Below are 19,262 nucleotides of genomic sequence, written 5' to 3'. Positions count from 1 at the left end.
CCTCACTTCTTCGGATGCATCCAAAGAAGTGAGGTTTTTACTCACGAAAGCTCATGCTCAAATAAATCTGTTAGTCTTTAAGGTGCCACCAGACTCCTTGTTGTTTTTGTAGATACAGACTTACACGGCTACCCCCTGATACTTGAGGCCCTGTGGGTGTAGTTTGGGGGACAATGCCTCCCCCGAAATGCAAGTGTGGGATTTGCTCCTCCACACATGGCCCCATTGGCTTGACAGGAGCTTCTCCCCCCAAATCTAGAAGTCAAACTACGCCTACGATAGCCCCCCCTGGACTAGCGAGCGGCTGGTACGTCGCCCTTCGCCCAAAGGCCAGGAAGCAGCGATCGATTCCCCGGTCGGTGTGTCTGGGTGTCTATCTAAGCAGGATGACATTGAGCAGGGAAGGATGCTTGAAAATTGAGACACCCCTCTCCCAGGAGCACGCCAGCCCCCGGCCTGTGCAACCTCCGACCTCCAACAAAAACTAACTCTGGGAGCTGCCCCAGCTGCAGCAAAGGCAGGCGCTGGAGGGGGAGCAGAGAGGACTACAACTCCCAGCCTGCCCCGGGGCTGTTCCCTCCCCCACCCCCAGCTCACTCCTGTTTATCCTCCAGCTGCTCTCGCTCCTGATTAGCCTCTGAAGCCTTTGACATCAGAGACCCATGTGGGAACGGGCGGGGCCGATTGGCTGGCGCTCGCAGCCAATGGAAGCAGGGCCCCAGTAGCAGAGGCTGCAAAGCTGTTTAAGGTGGACCTGGGGGCTGGTTTTCTCACCAGCATGAAGGCTTGGGTGTAATAATAATAATTAATAATGATCCTGCAGGGAGTGGGGGCCCTTTTGGAGGATTCTTGTTCGGGAAGGAGAAGGCATCCATGGCCTGGCTTTTGGGGCACCTGGAAAGCCAGGCTGCCTCCCTGCCTAATAATCAGCCATTGTCATTTAGGGACACACACACACACACACAAATGTCTGGAGAAATTGCTCCTTACAGCTGTTCCAGCAGGAGGCGCTGTAGGGAATGCTGGCCGAAAGGCCGTTCACAGCTTGTCCAGGCTCAGTCCCTGCCAGCAGGCGGCCCGGGAGGGAAGGGTGCAGGAGAGGTGGGTGTGGGGAACTTCCAAGTCCCACCTATGTCAGGTGTCGCTTCAGTCAATGCTACCCAAACCCTCCAGGGAGCCATGCCAGTCTGCTCCCAGCAGGAGGCGCTGGAAGGAATGGTACAGATGGCACAGCGGTGGGGTGGCTAACAGCCTGTGCCGTCCTACCACGAAAACCAGCTCTGAATTTTTTCCCAGTCTCTCCAAGGAAGCCTGCCCCAGGGAACGCCCCGAGACTGCAGCCTGGCTTGGATCACTGGGTCAGACAGAGGCTTTAAACCCCTGAGTATATTTTATGATTATATATTGATGATGCCTTTACTGCTGTGCGAACGGCACGTGCTATTTCCAGTGTCAAGCCATGGGCTAGCGAGATGCTGCTGCGTAACGCCGGCAGACCGCTCTGCTGTTCAAAGGGCCAGGAAGCATGAAACCAGGCAGATGGAGGCTCCCAGAGGGCAAAGCTTATTAAGGTTGGCTTCATTTGGGTCGGGGGGGGGAGCTTACATCCAGGCCCCTTCAGATCTGGGCCCACCTGTCTGAGGCACTGGCAGTGGGGCAGCATGGATCTCTGTGGGAGTGGAAGATCCCAGAGGCCAGTGGGGTGGGGGGCCTGTATGGAGGAGAGGTCTGAGGGCAGAGGAGGGTGAAGAGACTTTTTGGGGCAAAGGGGGGTGGGCTGGGAGAGATGGGTGTGTCTGGGGTGCGAGGGAGGGACAGTCAGCGAGTGGGGGGACATTTGGGAGGGGTCCCGATCATTCTGGTTGAGGCAGCCCAGCCCCACACTTTAAGGGGGCCCACGCAGGGATATAACTGAGCCAGCTTGGAGCTGAACATCCCAGGCGACACGAAAGGCCAATGAGGAGGCCACCCCCACCCCCACAAATCCGGGGCCCTGTCCTCAAAGGCCAAGCGAGCAGGAGACTGAGCGGGCCAGTCGGCTAGCAACCCATCCTCCCCCAGCCCAGCAGGATGTGGGGGAGCCGCTAGGAAGTGGGAGCAGCTGCTTCCCTCGGTTCAGTTTGCCTTCCCACCACGATGGGGAGGAGGGAGGCGGGCGTGGAGCGGGGGCGTGTGGTGGGGGGAATCTCTGCCCTCTGACACCTCTAGCGGGTGGGAAGCGTCCCTGGCATGGATCCCAGAGCCAGCGGGCAAAGCCCCTGGTGCCACCTCCTACCGAGAAAGGACCACCTTAAGGATCCAGTTCGACAGACTCCCCTGCTCTCCTTTTGCCTTGCCAGGAGGCAGTTTTCATTCTAGCCAGGGACCGCTATTGAAATCCAGCCAGATTTTCTACTGACCTTCTGTTCCTGCCTTTTTGTGTGTGTGTGTGTGTGGTGCTTTAAGACAGATTATATTTCCCCCCAGCCCCGTGTCCGATGGGGGGGCCGAGGCGACCCGGCCAAGCACGACCCACTGGGGAGGAATTCTCTCTCCCCTTTCACCCGACGGAAATGTTCTTCGCCCCGGCTGAGCCGTACCCACAACAATAAATAATTGTATTTCAAAAAAAAAAAAAAAAAAAAGCCCATCGGAAGAAGATTCCAATATCCGTCCGTCCCTCCCGGAGACAGGATTCCTTCGCCCGCTTGTTCTCCTGGTGACCAGCGGCTGTTGGAGAAGTTAAAGAAGAAGCCAGGGTGGGGAGGTTAAAGAGGGTGTTCTCCCTCCTCCGGTGGGCATCAATTTTGGGCAAGTCCCCCAGGATGTACCCACAAGGACGGCACCCTGTAAGTACCATCCTGGGCTCCGGGTGTGCCGGACGGGCTGGGGGTGAGGCGAGGGGGTGGATTTTGGAATGGGAGGGGGGGCGGTCCCTGGGCCATGAGCTAAGGGAGAGGAGAGGGTTGGGGTTGGAAGGTGGGTCAGGGCAGTGCGTTGGCGATGGGGTGGGCTGGGCTGGCAGCAGCGTTGTTGTTACTGATCTACTCTAGGCTCCGCTTCAGTCTGGGCAGCCCTTCAAGTTCTCGATTTTGGAAATCTGCGACCGGATTAAGGAAGAATTCCAGTTCCTGCAGGCTCAGTATCACAGGTGAGGGGCAGGCCGTTGGGGGAGGGGGCGGGCAGGCGTGGGGGAGGGGGCCACGGGGAAGGGACCGTCCTGGGGTCGGGTGAGAGATGCAGATAGACAAGTGTCTAGGATCGCAGGGAAAAGGGGGTTGGGGTGGAGAGACTGGTGCCCAGGGTTACAGGTAAGGCAGGGGGTGATCACAGAGGGGCGAGTCTGAGGGTCCCAGGTAAGGCGTTTGAGGCAGGGCTGGGCGCACACAAATGCGAGGGGGAGCTCCGAGGGGTCTTGGGGTCACAGATCAGGGAGAAGGAGCCGGGGGTGGGGTGGGACAGGCAGTTCAGGGGGTACATGTCAGGAGTGCGCCAGAGCTGCGCTCGGGGTCACAGGCAAAGTGGGAGGAGGCAGGTTCGTTTTCTCAAGCCACAGCAAGGCCTCGCTGGACTCGGTGTTACAAGGGGGAACAGCGATGGGAGCGGAGAGGAGATCAGGGGAGTGGGGCTGGGCGGGTGACAGGCCAGGGGCCAGATTTATACCCTTCCAAGCCAGGCTCCAAGCCGCTGACCAGCTGGTGGAACGCCGCTGGGGAGGTGCGTGGCACGGAGCGATGGCACCCGACTCCTGCTGCGGGGATGGCCCCTTCCGCCGCAGCGGGGCAGGGTGGGAGGTGTGCAGGGTGCAGCTCGGGGGTGGAGGTGGATCCGGGGCTGCAAATGAAGACGGTTTCCCCTTGCAGTCTGAAGCTGGAATGTGAGAAGCTGGCGAGCGAGAAGACCGAGATGCAGAGACATTATGTCATGGTAAGAGACCCTCTTGACCACCCACCAAAGGGGCCACATAATCATCCTACTGGGGCAGGTCAACAAGCCATTCAGCCTGAGAGCTGGCCTCCAAGGACCGCCACTCCTAGCTGGATGATGTTGCACTCACCTGCCTATGGGTGCTCTCCCAAGGGGGTGGGGGCGGGGAAAGGCACTGGTCAGGAAGGAGTTAACATCTATTCCTAGCAACGGTTGGTTCCTGCCGCGCCGTCTGCTGCCGCTGCCATGATGCTGTTAGATGCTGGGAACGATGCCATTTTTTCATTTGGCCTCGTAACTATTGACGTCCAGCCCTTCCAGGTGGAGAGGGGGTGGCTGGAAGCAAACTGAACCCCGAGGTCGTTTCATAAAACCCCTTCCAAAGTACTGCTGGAGGATGGACTCTGACGTGGGCTTCTTGAAACAGCCATCGCGGAGTTAATCAGAATTGCTACTTGCCACTGCCCATAATTGCAGCAAATTATAGGCCTCCAGCGATCAGCCTGGTGGGGTTAGGGCTGAGGTTGGAAACGGGATAGGAACACAGGAATTGCCATGGTGAATTAAACCCAGGGTCTGATTCTAGCCCAATATCTTGTCTCTGATGTTACCATCTGCTTCAGAGGAAGGTGCAAGAAACCCCTCAATAGGCAGTTATGAGACAAGCTGCCTCCAGGGAAAACTTCCTCCTGACCCCAATAGCTAGGGGTTGTGCATGCCCTGAAGCATGAGGGTTTATTTCCCTTCCAGAACACTCATTGATTCTTTAATCTTTACTGTTGTCACTCTGGCTGTCCCTGTTCATACCGATGTATGATCCCTGTCCAAATCCTGCCAAGTTCTCAGCCTCAGTGACTTCTTGTGACAAGGAGTTCCACAGGCTAAACTGAGCTTTGTCTGGAGAAAAAAAAATCACTTCCTGTGATCAGTTTTGAATTTTCCACCTTTCTGTTTCATTGACTGCTCCTTCGTCCTGGTATTATGACAATAGGACGAATCAAAGATCCTGAGCTACCTTCTTTAAACCATAATATACCTTCTCCAGGTCACCATCCTGAACTCGTGCTAGGTTGTAAGTGACTGAAAAATCATTTCCATTCGTCCGTTTCTGGTGATATGAGTTTGGTGGGTCTCAGTCCAGTCCCTGGTGGACAAGTGCCGCTCCCACCATCACAAAAACCCATTGTTGCCCTTGATGCGCATTGCCAGAGGGAGTATAGCCCAATGGTTAGCGCTGGACCCAGAGAAGTCAACCCCTTAATCTCTGGGTGGCCCAGAGACTCAGAGTCCAGCGCTCAGAGTTGGCCTGGATTAGATTGGGCTGTGGAGACTGAACTCTCCTCCAGGGACAATGCTGAGGAAGCTTGCCCAGGTGGCTACACACAGGCCTTCAATCTCCAGGCCTGGTGAACCATCCCCCTGTCCTTGTTTTCGTCCTCCCTGCTTAGCTGAATCCTGGTCCTGTGGCCCCTCCCTCATCTGAAGGGGCGGGCCTTCTGTGGGCTCCTCCCACCTTCCCAGAACTGAAAGAGGCCAGCACCTATCCCCGATCTGTCCCTCAGTCAATAAATCTGGGCCTGACCCTGGGAAAAGCAAAACCCATCTCTGTAGTTGACTGCTGATGGAGTTACACCAGGGCCAGTTTGGCCAGGGGGAGGGAGCCATGTGGAGTAGGTACCAAGCCCTGCTGGTAGCTGGTTTGTTATCTGGTGGCGAATGGAGAGTCCTCTTCTAACCAGCTGTGTTGTGGTTTGCTTTCAGTACTACGAAATGTCCTATGGGCTGAACATTGAAATGCACAAGCAGGTGAGTGAGGGGGGCTCTTGATTTGCTGGGGGGAATTGGGATAAGGATATAGGAGCATCCCCATCTCTGCAGCATCTCTGGAAACTGTTCCCCACCCCAACCCCAGTTATCTCCGACGCCGACCGTTCTGTGTCTTCGTCTGGGGCTGGGGCTGAACGCGGAGCTTCCGGCTTAGACTTGGGGGGCTGGGAGAATTTGCTTAATCCCATAGGACTGCAGCCTGGTGATTGGAAATGGAGGTTCACTTGGGGGCTGGACCTCCAGTCTGCTCAGGGACTTGAATTCAATAGGCAGCCAGGTGAGGAGAACAGTGCAAGGCATTCCCAAGGCACCGTTAGCCGGCCAGCCACCAGGGCCGGCTCCAGGGTTTTGGCCTCCCCAAGCAGGCAAAAAAAAAAAAGCCGCGATCTGCGGCGGCAATTCGGCGGGAGGTCCTTCGCTCCGAGCGGGAGTGAGGGACCGTCCGCCGAATTGCCGCCGAATAGCTGGACCTGCCGCCCCTCTCCGGAGTGGCCGCCCCAAGCACCTGCTTGCCAGGCTGGTGCCTGGAGCCGGCCCTGCCAGCCACATACCTGATTCAGCGGGTAAGCTCATGCCAGACCATGGACCCATTCACCGCTGGCCTGTATGCAGCCTTGGAAGGGTTCCATTTGTATTAGTAAATGTCGATAAGCGTCAATTTCACCGCGCGCACGCACACACACCAGCGAAAATATTTCCGTCGGTGATCATCTACATTTACAGATGGGCAAAGTAAGAAAAATTCGGCCTGAGACGTTTTGATTTAAGGCTGTTTCCTTTGTGGATTTTGACATGTGATGTTGACAGTTTGTGTTCTAACAGTTCTAAAGCTTTAACTTTCTGGATCTCAACATCTACTGTCATTAAATAATTATTGTCTGACGCCCCCCTCCCTAATTTCCTGCAACTGTGAAAATGTAAATTGATAAAAACGGGGGGAGGGGTGTGCTTAAAACCCCTAATTTTGTGCAATTGGGAACATTTAAATCCATAACAATTGGAAAATGCACATGGCAGAAGCTCTGGGTGTGATTATGAATTATGTTTAGTAGAGTAGCACCTCGGGACCAATGGAGGATGGAGCCGTGTTGTGCTAGTTGCTGTACAAACCCAGCGTAAGATACCGTCCTTACCCTGAAGCGCTTGCAATCCAAATAGATAAGACAGACCCAGGGGAAGGGATCGAAGGCCTAACAGAATGATCAATGTGATGGCTGCAGATAGCATGGTAGCGGCATGATTTTTCTTTCGTTTAATAATGTTTGGGTGGGTTTAGTTAGGAGGGGATCAGCTAAAATGGAAAGACAAAGGGAAAAGGGGGGCTGAGAAGGAGAAAGGTGTGAGGGGCAGGTGTGGAACCAGGCTCAGGAGTAGACTGTTCGCTGGTGGTTATCTGTGTGCTAGAGATTGGCTGGTAGGTCGGTGCTTGCTGCCTTTGGGTTTTAGCCAATCTGAGGGGGGCTAAGGGTCAGATTTGTTAAGGTACTTCGGCATCTAAAGACGCAGAGCCATTGATTTCAAGGCATTTCTGAAAATCCCACTTGGGGCCTATTTTCATCTGTAGGCACCAAAAGACCTTTAAAAATCCGGCCCGCGGTCTCCTAATTAGGCCCCAGCCCAGTGGGCATTAGCACCGCTGCGCTCTTAGGCGGATGGTTTATCTGGCACCTCCGCTACAGAGAAAGCTGGGGGTGAACAGCAGGGAGCCGGAGAGAAGGCCTAGAGAAACTGAAAATCAAATGGATCTTTTTTTTCTTTCCCTTCCCAAAGACGCTGGAGTGTTTTTCACCATCCCAGTCTCCTTTTGTTCCAGCTGTAATTTGCTTTCCTCTTCAGATTTATCAATCTAGTCATCGCAGGGCTGGCTGCCAGGGAAATTAGTTTGGAACGGTGCCTGACAAAGTGGCAAGTCGACTGCCATATTTCTCCAGCTGGCTCAGCCCTCCAAGTTTGCTCCTTTTGTTAGCAGGGTGGTGCGTGAGAGTCACTTTCATTCTCAGCTTCCTAATTTACTCCAAACTCTGATGGGATCCCGAGATCCAGCAGGCACCCCGGGAGCTGAACAAGAACAAACCATATTTGTTTGTTGTACAAGGCAACGAAGCTACAGCGAGATGGAAAGGAGTGTTGCCAAGTGGTTAGAACAAAGGAGCCTGGGAACAAGGACTCCTGGGTTCTAATCCCAATTCTGGGAGTGGGTCTCAGGACTCCTGGGTTCTGCTCCTAGCTCTGAATGTGTGTGTGGTCTAAGAGCAGAATACTGGGTCCGCGGACTCGGGCTCTAGTCTTTAGCTGCGGGTGGAAGTACGCTTCAGTGGTTAGAGCAGGGAGTGGGAGCTGCAGGTGACGAGTAATGCTGCTTTTATTTCCATTGGACTGAATTAACCCCATTTGGTTTCTGGTTGCTGCATCTCCGATGCCCTGTCACTGTCGGGTGTCAGGAGGGAAGGCTGGGTGGAATTGCCGGTGCTGTGTGCCCCCCTGGCTGTGACTGGGAATAGCCGGGGCCGTGTTACTTAGGGGGCCTGGACGATTTCCTTTGTTCTTCGCTGGGCTTTATATTAGCGCTCGCGAGCTCTCTGCACCTCTCTCGGAGAGTCCTAGAAATCTGAGACGGAAAAATAGAGCAGACCAGCTTGTCTGTGTCCCCAGGCGAGTGCCAAGGTGGATTTGCTGCATGAGGTTTAAATGTTATCGAGCTCTGAGGCTTTTACGGCTTCCCTTGGGAAACTGTTTCCGTGCAGGAGGCAGTGTAGCCAACGGGGCCGGGCACTAGGCTGGGAGACGGGAGACCTGGGTTCTACCCCTTTGAGACTGTGGGCAAGTAACCGCCCCGCGCGGTGCCTCAGTTTCCCCCTCTGGAAAACTGAGATGATTGTGTTGTCCCCTCTTCAGAAAGGGCTCTGAGATCAGTACATGGAAAAGCCAGCTGAAGGGCTAAGTGTGATCATGCATCTAAATAAATACCAGTGCATAAATTATGTCTAGGCAGCCCACCAGCCCTGGCAGTTTAGAGATTCCATGAGTGGGGGTGATGGATCAAGCCCAGTGCAGGGGGTGGAGCAGATTTTTATATCCCTAGCTATCGCCCTGTAGGGAAGAGCCCCAAATCCCCCAAGCAGCCTGCCAGAAAGAGCTCCGTGTCGGGTGGATGAACTGCTTTTGCCTTATTTTGAACCCACTCGAACTCACTGTGGGTTGGAAAGTTTGACTCCAGCTCGAACGCTCTTGGTATCACGTTCCACTTGGCAGGGAAGGGGGAGAAACATCATTCAGAGGAGCCAGTCCTCTCTAGGGCGGTCCCTCTGCTCTGGCCGTGGGCCAGCCGAGCTTCGGGGCTCTTCTGTGCCCCGCGCTGAGCACAGCCTGTCCTTTGGCTGGGAAGAGTTTTTCAGTTGACTCAGCCGTGAAAGAAAAGACAGGTGTTAGGTGAGCGAGGAGAGCCTCGTGGCTACGGCGCTGGCCTGGGGCTCAGGAGATCAGGGTTAAACCCTGTCTTGTGAGGTACTTAGTCTCTCTGTCTGTTTCCCCATCTGTGCAATGGAGATCATAATGCTCCCCTCCTCCGAGGGGTGTCGTGAACTCCGTGTGTCTGGGCGGTGGTGTTAGGGGGCAGACGAGAGACCCCCTAGGAAGTGTTCTGGGTGAATACCAACTCCTTTGGCAACCCCCAGAAAACAGGGGTTGGCCAAGCACCCAGCCCTCGTACCAGTGGGCAAAAGGCACAGGCTGCATGCGGGATCTGTGCCCGGCAGGAATGGTGGAGCCCGTGAAATCCAGTGCATGTAATACCCCGGGGACATGCCCTGCAAAGTCCCCACCAGGACTCTGGAGCAGGGATCCCTCGAGAATCCATCCTGGTCTTTGCACCGAGCCCCGCTGCAGGCCGGGATGGGAGTTTGGGGGTTTATCCCAGGCTATCAACATCGCTCTTAGCCCTGAGCCTGGGCGGGGCGGGGGGCCTTTAAATCAAGAGCACCCGTTCTTCTAAGCAGCGCCAGCGCTTGGCATGACAGAGCTGCCTTTTGCCCTTTCAGGCGGAGATAGTGAAGAGGCTGAGTGCCATCTGTGCCCAGATCATACCGTTCCTGACGCAGGAGGTAAGCGGGCGTGCGTCGGGCTGCCTGGGGGATGGGTAGAGTCGTGGCGCGGTGGAGGACACTAGGAGGCGCTAGGTTGCACTGGGATAAAAAGTTGTGCTGTGTGAGAGGGAGATCCCAGGAGGGTGAGACCTCTGGGGGTGTTCCCCCTGGGAGGGTCTCCTGGACCATAACCCGGGAGGGGGCAGCTCTGCCTCGTCCCCCAGAGGCTCAGTTGTCTTTTTGATGGGGCGTGAGCTCACGCCTGGCCGGGCTCCTGACCCGCCGTGCCTTCCTTTCCCAGCACCAGCAGCAGGTGCTGCAAGCCGTGGAGCGGGCCAAGCAGGTGACCATGGGGGAACTGAACAGCATCATTGGGGTGAGTAGCCCAGCGATGGGGGAGGGGAAGGGAGTTCTGATCAGGGAATTTGGAGCCAGGATGCCCCTGGCAGGGTAACCCCAGACCACAGCTCCGGGCTGCTCCCAGCCAGCTGGATGGATGCTCCCTTGTGTCTTCCTCCTTTGCAGCCGTGTGATGAGCACGCCAGACAGTCGTCTCCCCCTGCGGCGCACCACTCAGTGTCCCACAGGCAGCAAAAGGCAGGAAAGCTGGGTGGAGGGGAGGGAACATCATGGCCTCAAGGCGGCATTGGACAGGCCTGGGTGGAGACCAGGTGCCTTCTGACAACAATGGCCAAACTCCCACTGACCTAAGAGCTGCTCCGGGCCCTGGGCAGGTCTCAAGGGGAGCTGTTGAAATCGCGCAGGGAGCCTTGGGGGTCATCCTGCAGCAGAGAGCCCGATCATCCCCCACCTCCGAGAGAGCTCTGGCTCATGGCTGCAGCTGGGCAAAGGATCTTGGAACTGCTTCGGGGCGGGTAGCGGGGCTAAGGGGGTTGGGTGAGTCAGGGGGAAGGGCGTCTCGTAGCAATACCCCGCAGCCCTGGCTCTTTCTCCTTCAGCAGCAGCAGCTCCAGCACCTCTCCCACCACGCGCCTCCCATCCCGCTCACCCCGCACCCTTCGGGCATGCAGCCTTCCAGCCTGGTCAGCACCTCGGGACTCCTGGCCCTGTCGGGGGCACTGGTGGCCCAGTCTCAGCTTGCCGCAAAGGAGGACAGGGCGGCTCAGGATGCTGAGAATAACAGAGGTAAGGGAAAGGACTTGCATGGTGCGGGAGTGGGAAGGGACAAGGGGCAATTAGCCCTTTGAAGCCTGAAAGATGCCCGTTCCTCCTGGGGGGGGCAGAGCCAGGCTGGCTAGGGCGTGGACTGGAGGGGAAGTGATTGGTCCCTAAGGAGCACTGCCATTTGGTGTTAGCCAACAGCCCCCCCACCAGGGGCCTTCAGCAAACCACAGCAGTGAGAGCAGACGTCGCCCCACTCTGCCCTTTACCCAGGGCTCACTGGTGTGCGGCAGCTGCCGGCTCCGGCCAGGAAAGCGCCGGGCGCGGCGAGTGATAGATGAAGCTAATTAAGTCTCTGGAGCCTCGCGAGGTTGGCGCTATTTTTGACGGAGGGAACAGCTGCGGCGCCGAGTGGACCCCGGAAGGCGTGCGCGTGGGCAGGACGTGTGCCTGGTTGTGTCCATGAAACCCATGCACAGGACGGGTGTGTCTTTATCGGTGTGCCCCATGCATGCAGGGGTGTATGTGCGTGGATTTGTGTTATCCAAACCGCTCCTTAGTCCTGTCTCCAAACGGTTTGGGGGGAAGATGCCATTAACAGCCTGCTCTGTGTGGCTGCAACCTCTGCACTGCCACTCGGGGACGGGGGGGACCCCCATCAGCTAAAACCTAGCTCGTAGTCTCCTCCTCCCAGCGTGGCCGAGGATTGGGAAAGCCGCAAAGGTAGCACAGTGGGCCTTTGCACCTCCCAAGGATCGGTGCCGACTGGCTCGGAATGGGCCCCTCCTGGATGGGGGAGGAGGGGGAGGTATGGAGCCAAGCAGTGCTGGGATCCTCGGGTACCAAACAGGGCAGGGAAGATGCCTGAGAATCAGTTTCCCCGGCTAGCCCGAGCCAGGTGGAAATCAGGAAGGAGGGTGGCCCTACTACATTGTGTGTGACATCCACCCCCTGGGCACCTCTCCGGGCTGCAGCAGCGGCTGCGACCTCCAGCGCTGCCCTCTCCGTCTTTCTCAGTCACTGCCTGTCGTTGTTGTTTGACCCTTCCGGACTCAGCCCAGCTTGTTCTCTGTGTCCACCTGCTCCCTGGGCAGAAATGGCTTTGAAACTGAATGAAACAGCCACCTCCACCTCCCGTCCTTTCCAGCCTCTCGCCTTCTATGGCTCTGGTCCTGTGTTCCTCCTCTCCCTGTCCTACGTCGGCGTTTATCTTCCCCCTCTGTGCCCGCTGCTTCCAGCATGCTTGGGCAGTCCAGCACCACACTCTGGCTCTATGTCCAGGCACTAAGAGGGTAACTCTTGCCAGCTGCTCTCCGCCAACGCTCAGCTTGGCTAGGGGCATGGCATAGGAGTCTAGGCAGGTAGTGGCATTTGGTATTTCCCACGTTGTTTTCAGATAAAGATGCCCGTTGCCAATGCATACCGTTCCATTGGGCCATCAGCGTGACATTATAATGGTCAAGAAGCCTGTCTGCTAAAGTCCTTACTGCCAACCCCAAATGTTCAGCACTCATGAGTCAGGCCCACGAAAATCAGTAGATGGTTCTAAAAACGGCGTTGGGTTCTATGTCTTTTTCCTTCCACTTCAGATCCACTTTCAAGCTTTTTCTCCACAGCTCCGAGGGCTAGAAATTAATTTTGGTTCCAATGAAAGTTGCGATTCTTGGGCACTCACATGACTCCAGGAGCTGGGGCTTTAAGAACAACACTAACGTAGTGCAAGACTCAAGAGTTAGGAACAGTGTAATAAATTTGGAACCGATGTCCTCTGTTCCAATGATTTATACTGTGCTGTCTTGCAAAGGGTGGTGGAAGTTAACAATAATAGATCGTCCTTCTCTGATACCTTTTGTAGTAGAGCTGGGCGGGAATTTTTTTGCTCGGAAAATGCCGATTCACTGAAGATGGAATTTCCGATTAAAACAAGAGAGACTGACTCCGGAGACCAGTGGTTAAGGGTGTGAGGGACCCAGGTTCAAGTCCTTGCTCTAAATCAGACAAAGCAGGGATTGGAGCCTGGGTGTCTTGCAGTCCTGGTGAGTGCACTAGGCTATTCTGGGGTGGAGAGAATCCATTTTTTCCCCCTCTCCTCTCTTGCATGTGTGCGCTTGTGCTTGCTTTCTCTCTTTTCTCATGAAAAGATTTAGAAGGGTCTCACTTTTGTTCTGATAACAGAATGAAACCAAAGGTTGAAATGGAGTTATTTTCCAACCAGCCCTACTTTTTATACCAGCATCACAAAATGGTTTACAACCCCTTACTTACTATCTTAATCATCATTAAATTAGCTAAAGGCTAATGTTCATGTCAGCTACTGTGGGGTCATCATGGTATCTAGCTCTAAAATGCTTCTTATCCAGACATCTCAAAGCACTTTGTGACAGAGGTCTCGCTATCCCCATTTTATGTACGGGGAAACTGAGGCATTGGGTAGTGAAGTGCATTGCCCAGAGTCACCTGGCAGCCTAGTAGAAGAGCCAGAAATAAAACCCAGGGCTCCTGGGTTGCACACTGGTGCTCTGTCCACTAGGCCATGCTGCCTTCCAGTAGGGGCAGTGTATGTTAAACATAGGTTGTGGTTAAGAGGGATAGCTCAGTGGTTTGAGCATTGGCCTGCTAAACCCAGGGTTGTGAGCTCAATCCTTGAGGGGGCCATTTAGGGAACTGGGGTAAAAATCTGTCTGGGGATTGGTCCTGCTTTGAGCAGGGGGTGGGACTAGATGACCTCCTGAGGTCCCTTCCAACCCTGATATCCTATGAGTGTGTTCTGAGCCCTGAAGGTACTAGAAATGTTGTTGTGATTTATTTAAAGGAAACCAAAAGGGTGATTCAATCATTTGTTTTGTTTCTTTACACACCAGGGTCCCCATGTAATGTTAGCAACCCAAACACAACAGGACTAGCCTGGTTTATGAGACGCCAGAAGCGAAATGGACCAGTCTAAGGTCGCTGCTAAATTGCAAACAAACCCTAGATTGCAAACTCTTTTTTGTCTTTTCAATAAGCGTTCCGGTGCTTCGGCCGGTTCCCTGATGGAGAACCCTCAGGTGCACACAACGGTTACATAAATAAGAACCAAAATGGTGAAAGGGAAACTGTTTTTAACAGCAACAGAGAGGCCTGTGGCACCTTTAAGACTAACAGATGTATTGGAGCATAAGCTTTCGTGGGTGAATGCTCACTTAGTCAGATGCATTATTAAAAGCAAAACTAGATCATTTTAAGTGGCATGAGTGGCACCAGCAATCGGGTGTGAGCGTGTGTGTATACACCCTCCGCACACGTAGGTGCACGCGTTTAATTTTGACAGTGTCGCTTTAAGGTGCCCCCCCCCCAAAGAAAGACAACAGTTGGAAGAGGAGAAAAGCAGGCTTTACTCTTTCTTGCTTAACCCTTTGAGAGCCAGACAGGTAGGCCGATGGATGCTTTAAGAGGAAGCTTGTCCTGTGCACTGCTGGGCTAGATGCAGGCAGGGCCGGCTCCAGGGTTTTTGCCGCCCCAAGCGGCGGCAGGGGGGGGTGGGAAAGCCACGATCGGCGGCAGCTCAGCCGCGCCGCTTTCTTCTTCCGCGGCAATTCGGCGGCAGGTCCTTCCCTCTGAGAGGGACCGAGGGACCCGCCACCGAAGAGCCCGACGTGCCGCCCCTTCCCCTTGGCCGCCCCAAGCACCTGCTTGCTAAGCTGGTGCTTGGAGCCGGCCCTGGCTGCAGGAGACAGTAGGTGTCCTCCTATGGGCTGTGTTGTGTTGGATTAGATGGTCCCTTTTGCCCTTAAAAACCCGTGCAATGCTACATACATCTAAGGGGTAATCCTAGTATCTCGGGGTGAATGGTTCAAGAACTGGTATGATTAAATCCATCCTGCATTATGAGATTGTAATCCCCACCCCCACCCCTTTGTGCTGACCAGTGAGTCCTGGAGCGGTTAAATCTGTTCAGAAACCCCCATCTCTTGATTTCCGTCTGCTTCATCCCTGAGCATCTGTCCTCCTGCCAGAGAAGATTGGGATTCTGCTGGGAGAACCCATTTATCCTCTCCAAATGCTGATGCGATCATTACCAGCCAGGATCTTCCGGGAGCAGGGAGCGCTGTACAGACAACCTCAGGCTGAAATTTGCATCCAGACCCCTGGTGATCTCGGCTCATTTGATGAGATGGTGTTTGTGTCACATGCATTGCATGCAAAAGAGGCCTGGTCAAAGCTTGGGGAGAGGAAAAGCACACACAGGGCCTGTGGGTGTGGGGATGCACCTGGCATTTTTCTACAATTGTGTCCAGCATCAGTTAGCCTGTCTCCCTTTAGCCAAGGTATTGTGTATCTACCTCCTGCCCCCAACCTCCATTTTCTCCTGCCCCCCAATCTGAGTATCCTCAAACTTTGGGGAAGTTCAGACCCTTGTAGCTAACGGTCGCGCTGCTAGGGGAGGAAGGATGGTCTAGGGCAGTGGTTCTCAGCCAGGGGTTCGCGTACCCCTGCGGGGACGCAGAGATCTTCCAGGGGGTATTCGCTTCGTTTTACAACAGGCTACATAAAAAGCAGTAGCGAAGTCAGGACAAAGTAAAATTGCATACCGACCATGACTTGGTTATACTGCTCTGTGTACTATACACTGAAATGTACGTACACTATTTATATTCCAGTTGATTTATTTTATAATTATATGGTAAAAAGGAGAAAGTCAGCCATTGTTCAGTACGAGTGAGCTGAGACACTTCTGTCCTTTTACGTCTGATTTTGTAAGCAAGTCGTTTTGAAGTGAGGTGGAACTTGGAGGGACGCGAGACAGAGCAGACTCCGGAAAGGGCACAGTAGTGTGGAAAGGTGGAGAGCCGCTGGGCTCAGGGAGAGGGCTCTAGGCTGGGACTCGGGAGATGTGCTTTCACTTCTCCGCTCACCCACAGATTTGCTGTGGGACCGTGGGCAAGCCACTTCATCTGCTCTGTGCCTCAGCTCTCCATCTGTGAAATGGGGGTGATGTCCCTACTGTGTCTTTTGAGCTTTACACAACGAGAACAATACAAAGACACCGCACAGGCACGCCTGCGCTCCAAATAACCGTTTTCTCTGGCCAGACATGGACAAGGCCTACCTGCTTTTGCAGTTCCCGTATCGGTCATGAGTACAAGCAACATCAGCCCTGCAGCCCAGGCCAAGGATCGGGTTCACGCTGTCCTCCACCAGAGAAAATTTGCTATTGTTTTACACAGACAGTTTCTCTTTATGGTACAAGCTGCTACATCACAGCCCTCAGGCTTTGGGGTTCTCTAAATTCCTGCTTGGGGGCTGTGCATCAGACTCAGATGGGTGTGTCTCAGACGCTTACCTGTGATTATGTGGGGTGACCAGACCAGGGTAACCCTTGATGCTGGAATGAAGCCCAGTGGGTGGAAAGATCTAATTCTATTCCCAAGTGATCTGGACCATCCATTCACTAGTGCAAGGAAATGATTGTGCCCCTGTAGCCGGGTTGCCAGGAATGGCTCTGTCCAGCCTTTCCTGGCTGACAGAGAGCTCTGATTACTCTGGGGACGTACAACCCAGCTCAGACCTCTGCGGCTTGGGCTTGGCCATGTGACATCAGAACTAAATGAATCTCTTTGTTCTCCCTTTGTGTTTTCCCAATCTGGGGCTATCCACGCACCTGTGTCTGCCTGCTGGACGGACCCCAGAGCGCACGCCAAGCCGGGTAAGCCATGCGACGGGAGCCTGGCGAGGACCTGTCTGGGCGAGGGTGGATATTAGCTTAAAGGAAGGTGTTGGACCTCAAGCAATGAGCGAGGGCTCATACTGAAATGACAATCTTGGGGCTCTGGCAGGGTGGGCGCATCTCATCCCCTCCCGGCCTGCAAGGATCCAGAGACGTGAGGTCAGCTGGGCTGTGCACAGGGCTGGAAGCTGAGTTTGAATCCCAGCTCTCAACCTGACTCTGGGCAAAGAGGCCTCTGGCTTTGGGTGCCCAGCGGAGCATTGGAAAGCAGAGACTAGCCACAGTGCAGGGTACTCTGGCCAGGCCATAGGTGGGAGCAGGTTTGGTGCATGGCCCTTACGCCAGCTATGCCCCCGGCGTGGCAGGTGGATTCCCGGGGGGCCGCCCTTTGAGACCCCAGAGCAGCAGAGAGACTGAAGGGCCGAGGGGTCACTCTGTTGGTGAGAGCGTTGGTCAGACTCCATCTTTGGGTGCTTTCAGGAAGAGCCGTGAGTGGCGTCTTCTCTCCAAGCGCTGCGCCCGGCTCCCTTCTCTTGTGGTTGCACTGGGGTTCCCAGGAATGTTTTGTTGCCTGACCTTTTCAAAGCAAACAGCCCGGAGATCGCATTCCCGCTGCCCTTTGTTTTCAGTGCCAGGGCTAGAGTCTGAACCGTGGCCTGGGGGAGGATTCGCGGCTGGAGGGGAACCAGCGGGGATGTTTTCTGCAGCGCTCGGGATCCACATTTAATTTGCTTCTGTGGACAGATTATTTCCAGGGGCTGGGGGTGGAGTTGTATTAAAGCCAGAGAGCCCCATTTGGAGCTGGTGTCAATTGGCATCGCTCCGTTGACTTCAGGGAAGCTACCGTTACCTACGCCAGCTGGGGATCTGACTCCAGGGGGTTCTCCCCTGCCCCGGGGGGCAGACCCCAGGGACTTCAGTAGAGCAAGGCTGATTGACAGCAGCTGGGGATTGGGCCCCACTGACTTCAATGGAGCTCTATCGGGTTACACCATCCGGGTTACACCATGGACGTAAATGTAGCTACAGCTGTTTGCACCCGCTGAGGATCTGGCCCAGAACTGGAATTTGCACCAAGGAAGCAAAGATCATTGACGCATTCCCCAAAGAGCTTTGCTTTTCCCTCTCGGGGGTGAGGAGGGACTGGCTGGCTCGGGGAGGGGTGCACAGGATGGGACTTGCCCTCGGATCCCGCCTGTCTGATGGCCTTGCGGAGTGGGGGGTGAGTCATGGGCCCGCGTTGGTGGAGAAGGATGATGGCCTTGTAATGAAGACGTGGCCTGAGGAGCTGAGGTTACTAGTTTGTGCCACTGAGTCACTTCCCTGCTCGGTGCCTCAGTTTCCCCCAGCTGTCAATCGGGGACTGTGATCCTCACAGGGCCGGTCTGGAGGCTCAGTTGTCTGCGATCTCCAGAAGGAAAGAGCTAGGGACGTGCCAAGGGTGACTTGTCCCAAGGGCTGGGCTTGCAAAGGCTCCGCGTGCTGGGTGCTCTTTGGAGGAGCTGGGCCCGGTGGGTGGATGCTGAGCACTTAGCAAACACGGCCCCTGGCGAGAAGCTTGGGACTAGTGGACCATAGAGGCTGAATTCCTCTCCCGTTCCTATCTCCAGGGTGGGTGCCGGCTGGCAGGAGCCGGGGGGCGTGGGAGAAGCTCGCCGGAGGGCTGCCCTGGGCTGGGGACGGAGGAATTGGGTCTCCCAGCACTAAGGAGCTGAAGGCAGATCCCTTCCCCTCCTCTAGAAACCAGCCTCACTCAGAGCTGGCCTGATGGAAGGGAGCCCGAACCTGCCAGGGGCGCCGCGCCGGCCTCACCCTTGTTCGTTGTTCCGTGCAAAGTGTCGGGCGCTTCCGCTGTCACCGCCGAGCTGGGAGCAGACGGGTCCCAGCTTGTCAGCCCAGCGCCCGCCTTCCTCCGCACAAAGGCTGTGTGCAGTGCTGCAGTGAGAGGCACGCTTCCTGTCCCCCTACCCTCCCAACACACACACACACACACACCCCGAGAGCCTTTACACACACACACACACACACACACACACACACACACCCCGAGAGCCTTTACACACACACCCACACACCCACACACCCACACACACCCCGAGAGCCTTTACACACACACACACTTGAAGCTCATAATTCAAAGCTGCAGTGACTGTCAAGTACACACAGTAATAAACATGGCCGGGTGCCTGCAGTGTGTAAAATGGGGTGCATCCATTACACCCTTGTGTCCGCTGAGGGGGTTTCTGGGAACTGGGGGAGGCTCCCCTCCCCCACAGCTGTATAGTTCGCTTGAGCCAGCCCCATAGGAAACAGGCATATTCCTATTGTTCCTGACATCAGAAAGTGTTACCTGGGGCATCTCCTACGGTCCTCTTCACCCTACTTAAAAGCACTACAAAAAGCACACAGGAAACCCATTCACCCACCACTAAAATGCAGCCACCTCTGGGGTGGAACGTGGTGGCTATTTAACAGCGCCCCAGCAATGCCACACGGCAGCTCAGGATGGGAAGCGAAGGGTAACGGATCCCGATGAAATCTGTGAGGAGCTCTCAGCAGTGTTGGGGGGGGATCAGTGATCAAGTCTGAGCTGGGAATGTGCCAGATAAAGGGGTTCC

General features: G+C 55.2%; 1 protein-coding gene across 1 annotated transcript in view; it reads left to right on the top strand.

The window, feature by feature from the left end:
- Nucleotides 1–2,468: 2,468 nt before the first annotated feature.
- TLE2 (TLE family member 2, transcriptional corepressor) overlaps nt 2,469–19,262 on the top strand; it is a gene marked incomplete at its 3' end in the record, with an annotated part of 29,307 nt that continues 12,513 nt past the window's right edge. The window contains exons 1-8 of the mRNA XM_024222373.3: nt 2,469–2,828; nt 3,033–3,130; nt 3,843–3,906; nt 5,668–5,712; nt 9,771–9,833; nt 10,117–10,191; nt 10,775–10,961; nt 16,607–16,623. Of these exons, the coding sequence (XP_024078141.2) occupies nt 2,805–2,828; nt 3,033–3,130; nt 3,843–3,906; nt 5,668–5,712; nt 9,771–9,833; nt 10,117–10,191; nt 10,775–10,961; nt 16,607–16,623 (573 nt within the window). The remainder of the gene's footprint in view (nt 2,829–3,032; nt 3,131–3,842; nt 3,907–5,667; nt 5,713–9,770; nt 9,834–10,116; nt 10,192–10,774; nt 10,962–16,606; nt 16,624–19,262) is intronic.

Source organism: Terrapene carolina, unplaced genomic scaffold (assembly GCF_002925995.2).
Source record: "Terrapene carolina triunguis isolate 2854851 unplaced genomic scaffold, T_m_triunguis-2.0 Scaffold194, whole genome shotgun sequence".
Classification (NCBI taxonomy): Eukaryota; Metazoa; Chordata; order Testudines; family Emydidae; genus Terrapene; species Terrapene triunguis.
Note: the sequence above shows the minus strand (reverse complement) of the source record. Positions and strands in the feature narration are given on the sequence as shown.